At 45.4% G+C, this 14,621-nt stretch overlaps 1 protein-coding gene across 1 annotated transcript in view; it reads left to right on the forward strand.

Moving 5' to 3' along the window:
* LOC119391927 (serine/threonine-protein kinase Pink1, mitochondrial) overlaps positions 1-8,746 on the forward strand; it is a 64,910-nt gene extending 56,164 nt beyond the window's left edge. The window contains exons 8-9 of the mRNA XM_049415447.1: positions 1,056-1,180; positions 8,486-8,746. Of these exons, the coding sequence (XP_049271404.1) occupies positions 1,056-1,180; positions 8,486-8,746 (386 nt within the window). The remainder of the gene's footprint in view (positions 1-1,055; positions 1,181-8,485) is intronic.
* The last annotated feature ends 5,875 nt before the right edge of the window (positions 8,747-14,621 follow it).

Consider the following 14,621-nt stretch of genomic DNA (forward strand, 5'->3'; position numbering starts at 1 on the left):
AAGCTCACGCTGCACACAAGTAACACTTACCAGGATGAGAATAGGACACACATACAGCACACATACATATCTTCTGTCCGGCGGTGATCCACCCAGGTGTGAAAGATGTGGAGAACCACTTACCGTGCTCCACATCCTGATCCAGTGCAATGAAATAGACACTATCAAGAAGAAGCACTTTTTATTACCCTACCGACAGCAATTCCCACTACATCCTTCCATGTTCATCGGTAGGGAACCACTGTTTAAATATGAATCATTGTTTGCATTTTTAAAAGATGTAAATACCTTTCACGTCATATTTCCAGGCAACCCGTAGCACGGCCTCTCAGTAGAGGTTGCTGCTGCGGTGGCTACATTCAAGACAGATCTGCCTCGCAGCCCTTTGACCCAAGGGCTGTTGACGAGGCATTCGTGCTGACGCCATGTATCCGTAGTTTTAATATCACGACCACTTATCGTTGAGGCTCTCACTGCACACATGTCACGTCACTCTCATAGTTTTATTACTTGTATGTTTTACCCGCCTGTAACGCGAGGAATTTTAGGCCCCTATACAGCCACTTAACATCACCATTGGTCACACCCGGTATCAGGTCCTGGCGCTCTTTGGCCATCAATGGCCCTTGCACCATAAAACACAATATATCATCATCATCATCATGTGAGGAGGGCTATCGGCATCGCTATCGCTTCTCAGTGTTGCTGAAGGAGGGACTTGACTTTTTTTAGTGGCTTCTCGGATCCATGAATTCTGCTTACAAAATGTGCATGTGACTTGGAATCAATCGCTGCGGGTCTAACCACTAAAGGGGAGGAGCTTTCGTTGTGCCGTAAAAAACTGGGTTGAGAAAAATCTGTTGTCAGTCCCTTTAAGGCGGAAAGTTGGGCTAGTTGGTAACGTGAATAGTAGGACATGTTTACTAGCGAAGATCCTGTAAGAAGATCCTGTATTCCTTCTTCTCGTCCACGTCTTTTTTTCGCTAGTAAACATGTCCTATTAGTCCCTTTAAGCTTTACCCAACTATATGCATATATGTATATGTATACCGCAGGTACAACATGTCCAAGGCTGGTTCTGTCGGATTTTGGCAGCTGCCTGGCCAGCACGAACTTACAGCTTCACTTCGTCTCGCCCGAGGTCAACCGGGGCGGCAACCCCGCACTCATGCCACCCGAGGCAAGTGTCTGGCTCTTGAATGCTTCAAGCAAACTAGCTTTCAGCTCGAAAGTGTTTTGCTCCAAATAAAGGAGACAGCAAGTGTTACAGCTTCATTTAAAAGGGCCCTGCAACACTTTTCCTAGTAAGCATCGAATTGCTTCATTATAAAGGAGTTTAGTGTCTCACAAATCAACTGCCGCAAAAATTTCTAGAATCCATCAGGTACAAGCGGAGTTACAGGGGTTTGTCGTACGCCTTAAGTGCTTTCTCTCTCTCCTTCCATACCAGTGAGCACGCTGAAAGCTACGCAGGGGGGGGGGGGGGGGGGGATGACAAGGGGGCAAGAAGATACGTCAGCGCATGTCATGGCCTTGAGCACTCTCTTCTTTTTCTCTTCAAACATGCGGCTTACTTTCAGTGGGATTGCGAGCACGTGCACGGGTACGTAGCGGCTGCTGTTTGGTTGCAATTGTAATTGCAACCAAACAATTTCTGAATTAAACTGGTTGGCTCATGTGTTCCCAGGAGCCTCGTCTACCCATAAGCAGTGTATTCTGATTATGCTGAAAAAGTGTTGCAGGGCCCCTTTAAAGGACCTTTTAAAGCTGCCTGACCTTGTCAATAGCACTAATGGTAAAACCAATCATAGTGTTTGAAATGTAAGTAGGGATTAAGGCAGATACAAAAAAAAAGGAATGTTGTGCAATCTTGCAGGAAGCCTCGGCACTGTTCAGTGGACGTGTAGAAAATACTGCACGTAGTTGCTGTAATTTAAGGCCACCACACATAGTACTTTAAATTGCTGTCTCTGTATTACGTAAGCATTCACTCCTTATGGTATCTTTTTTTACGTGGCAATAAAAGTTAACGCTGATAAGTGTCGTAGCCTTTATGCCAGTAGGTGCAGACTTTTGGTGGATTACCCTCATTGCACGGTGGTGTGCTGGGGTGCTTTTGTGTGCATTAGTAAGGGAGTGTACAAAAAGCTATCAGCTAACTCTGCCACAAATGAGAGCCACAGCTATTTGAATAGCAGCAGTGGCAAGTCCTATCAGTCTCCACAAAATTCATGCATGAATGGTCCGTTTCTAAAGTAATAAGAATGGGTCTGGTCAAAAGAATTTATTGATCTGATCGGTGCATATTGTTTAAATTCTTCAGAATAGTTTCCTTGGGCATTGATACATCGAGTACAACGCGATTCCCACACTGCAAAGGCTTTCTGAAAGTTAGCTGCCGTGACCTCTCTGAGAGACTTTGTGATAGCCCGTTGAATGGCAGGAACACCATTGAAACAGTGACCTTTCAGGCTTCTCTTGAGCTTTGGGAACACAAAGAAGTCTGCTGGGCTCACATCAAGGTTGATGCAGTCCCGATACAGCCCTGATGTGAGCTCTGTAGACTTCTTCATGAGAAAAACCCGGCGCCAGTGCATGCTTAGCAGCGCAACACTTCAATTGCTACAGGCAACAACAGCGGTCATGCATTCGTGACGAGGCAACTATTAAATGTGGCAATGAGAAATGACTAGTGACATCGATAAAAGATCAGATTGCCACATCAGAAACAGCTGATCATCAACAAGCGCACGATCGAGAGCGGGTCAGTTATTGCAAGACTACACGTGACCAGCACACCTTCGATAGCTGCATTTCTGTACGCTCGCTGGAACCGGGTTTTTTGCGTATGACTCTGAAATGGGAGTTATAAGAGCTTCGCTTAAAACTAAAACAGAATCCAGAAACACGTGTATGCCAGTACTTAATGTGTCACATTACAGAATGCATATGAGTTCTTTCAAGTCCTTAAAACTCAAAAGTACTATGTGTTCAAGAATGTGTGGAATCGGGTCCTTTTCCTTCAGAACTTTGCCTTCAGACTTTCATGAACAGTGCATTCGAAAACCAACTAGCATAGGCTGGCTTTCTATGATAGGATAATGTCAATGTGGCATACTTCTCAAACACTGCGCCATTACAAGTGCACACGCATCCTGCCTTGTAACATGAGCACCAAAGCATGAACAAAGCAATATCGGTGAGTACTGGCATTTCTGTGTAAGCTCCCCTCAAGTGTATAATTTGATTTCTGCGTCAAGTGATACGTTTTGTATAAAATGAAATGTACACACTGCTTTCATTGAAGTGCCTGTCTGCAGCGAGCAGGAGCTTGATTAAAGTGTTCCAGGTTGCTTTAATAGTTTGTTTTCCTTACCTGTTTTCTTTTAAATGCATGAGCATTTCTGTGCCAACTCAACAAGATAACTGTCCATCCCTCCGTCTGTCTATCACATAAGACAATTGCTGCCCTAAAGAAATAAACGAATGAAAGAAAAGTTTTAACTCCAGCGCTGGGCTTTGAACCCGGGCCCTCACACTTTGAAGGCAACTGTTTTTAACTAGGGGTGTGCGAATATTCGAAATTTCGAATATTTTTCGAATAGTGTTTGCAATTCGATTCGATTCGCACTGAAATTTTACTATTCGAACTTCCTAAAAAACAGTCAACGTCCGATTGAAAGTGACCCCTTCAGATTTTCAATATGCTTCACCTCATTACACTCTCGTATTGTAGCAAAGCTGCCTTTCAAGCTCCGTTACGGTCGAACTTTGCCAAGACACAGTCAACGTCCGATTGGAAGTGGTCCCTAGATTTTCAATATGCTTCACCTCATCACACCCCGGTATTGCGGCAAAGCTGCCTTTCAAGCTCCGTTGCGGTCGAACTTGGCCAAGAGACAGTCAACGTCAGATTGAGAGTGGTCCCTAGAATTTCAATATGCTTCACCTCATCACGCCCCCGTATTGCGGCAAAGCTGCCTTTCAAGCTCTGCTACACTCGCAAATGTATTAACTAAAAAAAAACGCTGGTTCCAGCATAGAGATGAAAGATGTGGCAGAGTTGGGGGCTCAATTAATGCTGTTTTGGGCCTGAAATTTGAGCAGGAATTCTAAAAAACCAGACGCCGAAGTTTTTTAGCATCCAAAATTTCAGATGTTTTTGTATATCGACGTCTACGAGGCAGATTTGGAACTCTGGACTTGAAGGGAGCACACCCTTGTCCGCCACATCAGTTGGGCTTCCACAGAAGTTGAAAGAGAAGGAGAGGCTGAGGAAATGGCATTTTTGCCTATCACGTGTAGAGTGTTGTCGGCAACACTTTGGTTGCACCAAATCATGTACATAAATAGAATTCGGCCTCTACATTGCCTCATTCTTGATAAGACAACTATGAAATACCACCCCGCCAGTGCTTCATCAACCTAGCGAAAAGAAACACTTTCATGTTGCTATCTCATAAGAATATGCTTATGAATCCTCTCCAACTTTTTTTTTAGGGGCGAAGCTCCTTAAGGCGGCACCCGTTCGTCCCTCGTAGTGGTCGTAGTAGTGAGTAACAAGTCTTACGCTTTGACCTCCAAGGTGGTGCCGGTGGGAGATTTCTCCTGTGCGTTGTTGAACAATAAAAAATTCGCAGCGTGCGCGTTAACTAAAAGCCGAATTCTTCTGTCTCTCATTCCCCATTAGCAGCCATTGGCATGTTCCAGTAGGAAACGTTAGTAGAAGTAGAAGTGTAAGTGTTAGCTAAAAGCCGACTTCTTCTGTCTCTCATTGCCATTAGCAGCCATTGTTTACCTCCAAGGTAGTGCCTGGTGAGATTTCTCCTGTGCGTGATTAAACAATAAAAATTTTGTTCAAAACGCCGTTGATTGATGAAATAAACCAACGAAAGACGCCAGATGTTTTGTAAAAGCAGAACGAAAGAACGCCAGATGTTTTTCTTAAAGTGTAGTAGTAGTAGGGTAGTAGTTGCATGTAGCCACCTCGCCCGATCGTCAACGGGCGAGGTGGACCGGCAACGGCGCGAGGACCCTGCCGTACGAGAGTTAAATCACACTAAAAGACATACTTTGCGGGCGATACACTCTAGTGAGCTTTCAACTTTTCGTCTTAGTGTACATGATAAAGAAATTATTTCTACGAAAAACGCAAGGCACACCTTGAGCAATATGTTTGGTTTTGGGACACTAAATGGAACCATGAGGCGATGCGAAGCCGGAGCACTTGCACGATCGCGTTCCGTTGGCTTTCGTTGGGCATGCTACCGACCTGGCGTCGTGGAACGCGCGTCCTGTCTTCCCTCTAGCCTTGCCTTTAATTCGCACAGGGCGAGCGGGGAATGCGGTCGCTCTTGGCGCTCTTTCGCTCGGGAGTGGACTTCTTCCTTGCATTTCACCGATCACAAGTGATAATGAAGGGACCACGTAAACCAACAGTACAATAAAAGTTTGATGTTTAATATATACACGATGTTTCACACTCTTTATATTATGTACTGGGCGCATTTCACGGAAGAGTTTCACGGTTTACAGATGATTCCCTCCGTAGCTTCGCCCCACTCATGATGATGAGTGGTTCAAAATGAACCACTCATCATCATTCACCCCGTGGATATGCTGTGATTTTTCTGCAATTTCGCTTCGAAGTATTGGAAAAATATTCTAAAAATTAGGGGTGTGCGAATATTCGAAATTTCGAATATTTTTCGAATAGTGTTTGCTATTCGATTCGATTCGCACTGCAATTTTACTATTCGAACTATTCGAACTTCCCAAAAACAGATACTGTCAACGTCCGACTGAAAGTGCCCCCTTCAGATTTTCAATATGCTTCACCTCATTACACTCTCGTATTGCGGCAAAGCTGTCTTTCAAGCTCCGTTACGGTCGAACTTGGCCAAGACACAGTCAACGTCCGCTTAGAAGTGGTTCCTAGATTTTCAATATGCTTCACCTCATCACGCCCCCGCATTGCGGCAAAGCTGCCTTTCAAGCTCCGTTACGGTCGAATTTGGCCAAGACACAACGTCCAATTGAAAGTGGTCCCTAGATTTTCAATATGCTTCACCTCATCACACCCCCGCATTGCAGCAAAGCTGCCTTTCAAGCTCCTCAACGGTCGCCGAATGTATTAACTAAAGAAAACGCTGGTTCCAACATGGAGATGAAAGATGTGGCAGAGGTGGGGGCTCAATTAATGCTGTTTTGGACCTAAAATTTGGGCAGGAGGTCCGAAAAATTTGACGCCGAAGCTTTTTAGCATCCAAAATTTCAGATGTTATTATATATTGATGTCTACGAGGCAGATTTGGAACTCCGAACTTGAAGGGAGCACACCCTTGTCCGCCACATCAATTGGGCTTCCACAGAAGTTGAAAGAGGAGGAGAGGCTGAGGAAATGGCATCTTTGCCTACCATATGTAAAGTGTTGTCGGCAATACTTTGGTTGCACCAAATCATGTACATAAATACAATTCGGCCTCTACATTGCGCTTCAACCTAGCAAAAAGAAACACTTTCATGTTGCTATCTCATAAGAATATGCTTAGGAATCCTCTGCAGCTTTTTTTTCTGCAATTTCACTTCGAAGTATTCGAAAAATATTCTAGAAATATTCGAAAAATATTCGATTCGATTCGCACTCACACTTCAATATTCGAATTCGCTTTGCACCCAAAATTTTGCTATTCGCACAGCTGTACTAAAAATATTCGAGAAATATTCGAAAAGTATTCTATTCGATTCGCACTCACACTTCAATATTCGAATTCGCTTCGCACCCAAAATTTTGCTATTCGCACAGCTCTAGTTTTAACCACTATGCTACACATCAATGCTCACAAAAGATGAATATGTGTGTCCTACACGAATACATTCTACCTACAGTGCATAGCAAATGTAGCCACTTTACACTCTCTGTGAATGCTTCGTTGAATTTCGCGTAGGTGCAATAAAAACCATCTATCTGCATGACAAGACTTAAAGGCAACAGGGAGGACTGTACACATCAGGAAAATTCAAACTTTGTGCAGTTTTTGTACGAAACACAGGGTTCAGTGGTCGCAGGATGCGCATTCCATTGGACAACGTTTCATGGTACGTACATGAGTGCCATAGAAATGATGAAACGCTAACTAGTGCTAGAGAGATGATGAAAGACGCCATGCCGATGCCACCCGGAAACAGTTTTCCAAAGACGGCTGCTACCCACAACTAAACTCAACACTTATGCATCACTTAGACAACTCCCTAAGGGAATCCTGCATTAATTTTTTCTTGAACTTTGAATTTTGTCTCACTGTAACAAGAGACTGATACAGGTCTTTGTAGCATTAAAGGGACCCTGTAACACGTTTTTAAGTTATAGAAACACCCTACTATTTGGCTCTTTTGCCTTGCAACTCTCCTGCCACAATATTTTTATTTTTTAGTTTGTGAAGTAGAGATGGAGTTATCGTGTTGTCTCTCTCCATTCGTCCCCACGAGGAGGGAGCTACACAGGAGTGCATGTCAAGCAGTGTCCTGTCTGAAACAACCACACGTCATGGTTATTTTCTCTTCATCTTTCTTTGACTGTATTGACCACTGCCTCTGATTCAGTCCTACACGGAGCTGGAATGGGGTTATATCCCACAGGCAGCCGTAGTACCTCTACGATGCAGCTTGTGGCCTCTGAGTTTGTGCACTAGCATGCGAATGTATGAACTCGGGCAATATCTTTCACACCCACTTGCTCTCACATGCTGTGTGGTTTTCTGAAGAGAGAGCGATATTTGGCCATCTGTGACATGAAATTTGCCTCATTTGTTCATAAGAGCCTTGACTGTTGATCAGCAGCATTTTATGACTATCTTCAAGAAGTTTTCTAGGGCCCTTTTAACGTTTTGCACTTTTGTTGTGCTGAGAACGGGATGTGATCAAGGTGAGAATTTTCAATATAACCATATTATAACTGATATGCAACTAATATATAATATTATTCAGAGTGTTCTGAGAATGTTGTTTGACCAAAAATATTTCTGCATCAAATTCTCATCTGCATAATTGAAAACTCTTTGCAAGGCCTTGAAGGTCCTGGAATACCCTTGAAATTTTGTCTTTAAAACCTCTATGGGAGCCTTGGACACAACTGTTGCTCAGTGGTGATAAGCTGCATCCATTCTCATCCAGCTCTTTTTAAATAATACTTAACAAATGCCACCTTTTAAATAATGCTTAACAAGGACACTAAAGTAGACCTGCTCCTGCAATTGCAGTGGCAGGTTTTCTGTGTGTACTTAGTTTGCATTGTGCAGGGATTGGCTGCTAATCCTGCTGTGACAGGGATTGTTAAATCTACAGTAATGGGTTCATGATACTCACACTACTGCAGAAGATGGCCTGCTCAGAGTTTTTGTGCAAAGGTGCCATCTCTGTAGAAGGAAACAAAAAATGCACAACTCCACACATGAATGCTGCGTCACCCTCTTGCTGCCCTGAACAGGTTGCAAGAGCTGAACCAGGCCTGCTTTCGATTATCGATTACCGGCGCGCTGATCTGTGGGCAGCAGGCACCCTAGCCTACGAGTTGTATGGAGCACCGAATCCATTCTACGACCTAGACAGCCGCACCTATGCTGAGTCTGACTTGCCCCAACCACCCGCTGCTATGCCTCCCGTGGTGCGAGCACTGGTCCTTGATATGCTGCGAAGGGACCCAAAACAGGTGCGCATGTCTGCCTTGCTGTCATGTCTTATGCACTAAAAGAAAACTGGTGTGCGTTATTATTTTCAACATCATATGACAGCTCTGAATAGTTGCCAAAGCACAGTGGTAGAATAGGAGAGGTGGCCAAACGGTGCCGCTTCGCCAATGCGCTTTGCGTTGCATGAAAGTGCTCAAGTAGTAGATGGCAGCACGGGTACTGTGGGCCAATATCCCCACTTCAGTGTGCTCGAAAGTACGTGGTCGGCATGTGTCATGAGCATTCAAACTACATTTTTACGTCTCAGCTTTTGAGAAAGACCTTCAACGGTGTAGTGCCGTACCGAAGATAGGTCTTGAATAACACTGAGGAGTTACTGTTGCTCAGAACGGACTTTTTGCGCAGATTTGCGCTTGCAGCGTGAGGCACACGTGTTGTTTATTGCGTTGCGTGTTTATTTGATTGGTTTATTTCTCTATTTTGTTGGATACAGGTTCATTTTTTGAAGTATAAGGTGACTAATGCATCATTTCAAAGTGAATCATCTGTTTCCTCTGATTACAAAATCATATAAGAGCCGTTAGTAGCATGCATGACAATACAAAGTCGGTATTTACTGTTTTCATACTGACTGCTTACATCTCTAGTTAAGCCTGGATATAATGAAATGGACAAATTTCTGAAAAAAAAGTCGTTATAAACAGGTTTTCATTATATCCAGCTTCAGCACGAAAATTGGGAAAAGAAACTCACAAATTAAACACAAGGGGAATTGATGGCAGAGCTCACGCAAAACATTTATTTAGCAGCAAAAAACTGCGTTACTTTGCTATATTGCTTGTTTTTGAGGGATGGCAATACTGTATGCTCGTAGGACATCAATGCAATGCTGCTCCGTCATCGTCTAGCCGTGGCCTCTGAGATCGGCTCCGGCAGCGCGCCTTGGCGTTGCCGGAGCCAATCTCGGAGGCCACGGTCTCGCGAACCCGTGGCGCAGCGCAATATGGCAAAGTGCGTGATGACAGTGATGAGTCGACCTCTGAAGATCCGTCGTTGTCACCGTGGTCACGGACAGTTTCCACTAGCGCCTAATCTGACATCTCATCGGTGGTGACGACACAGTTGTCGGCCTTAAAAAATCACAAAAGCTGCACGTCATGAGGGGCTGCTCCATGTGCGCGCAGTGAAACCATGCATGTGCGCACGGCGTCAAAAACGAAGAGCGACCTCCTTGTGCGGCGCGGCTCCACATATGCGGCACGAACTCGAAGCGTATAACGACACGGAGCAAGGATTTCTTTTTTGTGGCGTCACCTGGTGTCACGCTAACGAAGTGCAGTTGAGGGACTACTGTAACAACCGAAAAGTGGCGCTGCCAATGCAAAAGCCGATTTTCTTTCTCTCTTTCTTTTTTTAAGAAAGCCGGCAAGGTTAACGTGGTGGCACCGGCGGGCAGCTGGATGAGGTTTGAAGGGAGTGGGGAAGGGCACCCCGCGCATGCACCCGCAGGGGCATGAACGCCAGCTCGAGAGGCGCACACCCGCACGCACAAACGAGCGCTTGCTCTTGCCTCGCAGTCGCTGGGGCTTCGAGCTGGCCATGCGCGATGCTGCCGCTTCGTCGTCGCCGGGGCAACCGCAGAAGATGCATGCGGCTCCTGCTCGTGCCAAAACGACAAAATTCGGGGCGAAATTCCTAGGTTGTCAGCGGTGAAAATTCATTGCTGACAACCTAATGTGCTTGTATGAAGTAACAGCAGGGAATAGAAAAACTTCGTAATATCGAGGAATTCGTTGTATGGAGCTTCGTTATAGGCAGATTTAACTGTGTATGTGTATATATATATATATATATATATATATATATATATATATATATATATATATATATATATATATATATACACACACAGTTAAACATATGGACCTCTACATAACGAATTTTCCATGCTCACCTTTGATTATTTCGAGCAGTAGATGTGCCGAAAATTCGGATAAATAATGCATAACTTCTGCAATTGCTAAAAAAAGGGCAAGCGGCAATCGTGAGAGGAGTGCATGCGTGCGCGGTGAGCCAGAGCAGTCGATCCGGTGTGCCACGATGATGATGATGATGATGATGAAAGGTGCTAGCTCCCCTAATGCCTTTCTGTGGCAGATCTGAGGTTTTTTTTTTCCGCTTACGCATTATGACACCAGGTGTCGCTGTTGTGCGTACTAGAGCTGTGCACGGGCCGTATTTCCGAGCCCGAGCCCGACCCGGGCCCGCTCACTTTGTCGAAGGCCCGCCCGAGCCCGACGGCAAAGGCCTGCGAGCCCACCCGGCCCGGCCCGGCCCGGCTTTTTTAAGGCTCGCTGCGAAAACAATCAGCGACGTACTAAGCACATCAGCTGTACACCAACAAATAACGTAATAATTATGCACGTGCATATAAAAAGTACTGCGAGACAACGGTACACGTTTTACGTACCAACATGCAACAAATATTTTATTTGCATTGCATATCCGTGACAGCGCGGCCCTTTAATTTGCTATATAAGCAGACGGCCTCATGCCAGCAACAATGAAGTTCGCTCGCCAAAGCCGTCACGATTATGGGGTATGCCCATGCAAGCGTCAGCTTGCACGAAGGCTATCTACGTCGGGTCGCTCGTCGCTGTCGCATGCATTTTCACTCATATGGGATTTGGCGTTAAATCTAACGCGAACAGTCGCGTGCCGCCGTCACTAGCTCAGATGGTGTTACTTCTCTGTTTTTCGGAGTGCAACAGACGCAGTGCTTTACCTGCTCCCCTTTTGCTTAAAATAGCGAATGGAAAGGAAAGCGGTAAAGGGCGGTCGCGGAAAAGGCGCTGTATGTGTGCTGGGAAACAATTCCCCCTCATTCTCTATATTTCGGGCTTGAGTCGGGCTTTGCGCCGGGCCCGAGCCCGGCCCGATAAAACTCCGAGTAGCCCGAGCCTGGCCCGAGCCCGAAGTGAAAATACGTCGGCCCGCCCGAGCCCGGCCCGCGGGCCGGGTTGGGCTCAGGCTTTCGGGCTACCCGGAGCCCGTGCACACCTCTAGTGCGTACCTGATTTTGTTTGCTTTTTTAGGCTTGTGCGTGTTTTGTTGTCGTTGCATCGTGTGTGAGTAGGCGCGACGCGAGCCTTAATGCAAGTGTTAATGTCAGCAGTGTGTGTGGCGGTTTTTCACAGTAATTGTTTGCTTCGAAAATGAGTTCAGCGAGAAAGCATGAAGTTTTGTCTTTCGAGGACAAGCTGTCGATCGTCAATGCGGTCGCCGCTGGCAATGAGAAGAACGATGTCGCTGCACGATTCAATATTCCTGCCAGCACCCTGTCGACTATCTTGAGTGCGAAAGACAGCATCCACAGTTCAGTAGAGTTTGGCACAAGCTTGAAGAAAAAAAGGATGAAGTTGTCAATGTATGCCGATGTGGACAAAGCCGTGCTAACGTGGTTTTTGGACATACGTGCTCCAAACTTGCCCATAAGCGGCGCCATCCTGCAACAAAAAAGCGAAGGATTTTGCTTGCATCCTATGCCATGGCGACTTCAGAGCTGGCAACGGCTGGCTGCAAGGATTTAAGAGCCGAAACGGAGTTGTCGGGAAGATCATTAGCGGTAAGTCGGCCTCTGCCGACAGCAATGCTTGTGCATCGTGGGTGGCCGAGGTAGTGTTTGGCGTTTTGAGCTGCTACGAGGCAGCTGACGTTTATAACGCTGATGAAATGGCTCTGTTTTATCAGATGCTGCCTAATCGCACGCTGGCGCTTAAAGGAGAAGACTGCCACGGAGGCAAGCAAAGCAAACTCCACGTGACGGTTTTGCTTTACGACAACTGCAATGGCAGTGACAAACGGGTCTCGTTGGTTATTAAAAAAAGGTGCTTCAAGGGAACGAAGCAAATTCGGTAAAGTATGTGGCCAATTCAAAGACATAGATGTCGCGGGCGATCTTTTCCGATTATACAAAAGACTTCAACAAAGACATCAAGCAACAAGGCCGCCAAGTCTGTTTGCTCCTGGAACATTGCTCTGCGCACCACGTTGACGGCCTTTAGCTCTCAAACATGGAGTTGTTATATTTTCCTTCCACTTGCACATCCCTGATACAGCCACTGGACAAGGGAATAATCAACAGCTTCAAGCGCTTCTACCTCCGTCGTGTGATCGAAAAGATTCTTCTGGACATCCGTTTTGAATGGCAAACGAAGATCAACATCTATCAAGCCGTCGAGGTGATTGCTGCGTCGTGGCAAGAAGTTGCAGCTCACACGGTTTCAAATTGCTTCGCCAAGGCCCAAATAAAAGTCGTTGAAGCTGGAATCTGCGACGACGAAGAGGAGCCTGCGAATCCAGTGGATGTAACCGAATCGTGGGATGAGCTACGTGCGAACGGAGGAGTGCCCGACGACATCGAACTTGGCGTATTTTTGTTTGCTGACAGCGGTGCCGTATGTACTGAAGAAAGGTCAGATGTGGCGCTTGTTGAAATGGTGCAAGATCGCGGTCACGACGAAGGTGCATCAGAGAAAGATCCCCTGTTTGCTGCGTCTACCGCGAAGGATGTGATGGACGTGTTGGACGTCTTGCATCGTGTCGCTGGCGTGGAGGATGATGAAGCTGTATTTCATGAAGTAATTTCCTTGGAGCGCCGCTTGATGTCATCATATATATAAAGAAAACACTAGCCAAAATCACGCAGTTTTTTCCTTCTGAATAAATCTGAGAGGGGAGGTCTTCTTTGGTGATGTCTGTCTCATTTTAGTTTTGTTTTGCAGGATACTTGCTGATTTTCACATGAAACTGCATGTAACGAAAACCTGTATATAACGAAATATTGCCGACATTCATCAGTTTCGTTGCATCCAGGTTCAACTATACATATATATATCAGCTCAGGGTCCAAGCTTCTGATGAAGCTCGGATCTGGAACGAGACGTGAATAAAATTTCTTCGCATGCGCGTCTGTTTGATTTTTCTGTGAGTATTTCACCGTACCTAGAAACCCTTTGTGGTTTTGGTGTGTGTGTGTGTGTGTGTGTGTGTGTGTGTGTGTGTGTGTGTGTGTATATATATATATATATATATATATATATATATATATATATATATATAACAAACGTGCGCTTGTGCTTTTGTGTATTATTGATGAAAAATTATGGGTTATGGATGGAGATATCGGTCGTCCATGCACATTACTGAAATATTAGCTCACTGGGAGGACAGACTTAACTAGAAGGCTGAAGAATGGGGCATAGCGCTAACACACACGGACGAGGAAGAGACAACAGGACAACCAACTAGCCCAAAAAGCCACGTTTAGAAGGCTGAGTTTATTGACGCTTTTTGCAACACTGTGATACTCCTTGTAGATCAGCTTCACTGTGCGCGATCTGTCTGCAGTGTCATACCAAGAGAAGTACCCTGTGCCACGTATACAACGGTAACCATGGCTTCACTTACTGCGTGTTTCACACCGTCTCTGTTCGTTGTTGTTCAGAGTGACCATGAGTGCTTCGCAACGAAAGGTGAAGGAGATTTCGTACATGTAAATTTATTTCCTGCGCTCGAATGCGCTATCATAGTGCACTTATTTATTTGTACATTGCAGCCTTGAAAGATTATTCACTCTATAGTAGAGCTGTGCGAATAGCAAAATTTTGAGTGCCAAGCGAAGTCGAATATTAATATGAGAGTGCGAATCGAATGGAATATTTTTCAAATAGTTGTTGAATATTTGTCAAATATTTTTTAACACTTTGAAGCAAAATTAAAAAAAAATTACATTTTTTCCCGGGGACCATGAGGCGATGCGAAGCCGGAGCACTTGCATGATCGCGTTCCGTTGGCGTTCGTTGGGCATGTTACCGACCTCGCGTCGTGGAACGCGAAGAGGAACGCTACACGCGCCTTGGTCTTCCCCTAGCC

Source organism: Rhipicephalus sanguineus, chromosome 4 (assembly GCF_013339695.2).
Source record: "Rhipicephalus sanguineus isolate Rsan-2018 chromosome 4, BIME_Rsan_1.4, whole genome shotgun sequence".
Taxonomy (NCBI): Eukaryota; Metazoa; Arthropoda; class Arachnida; order Ixodida; family Ixodidae; genus Rhipicephalus; species Rhipicephalus sanguineus.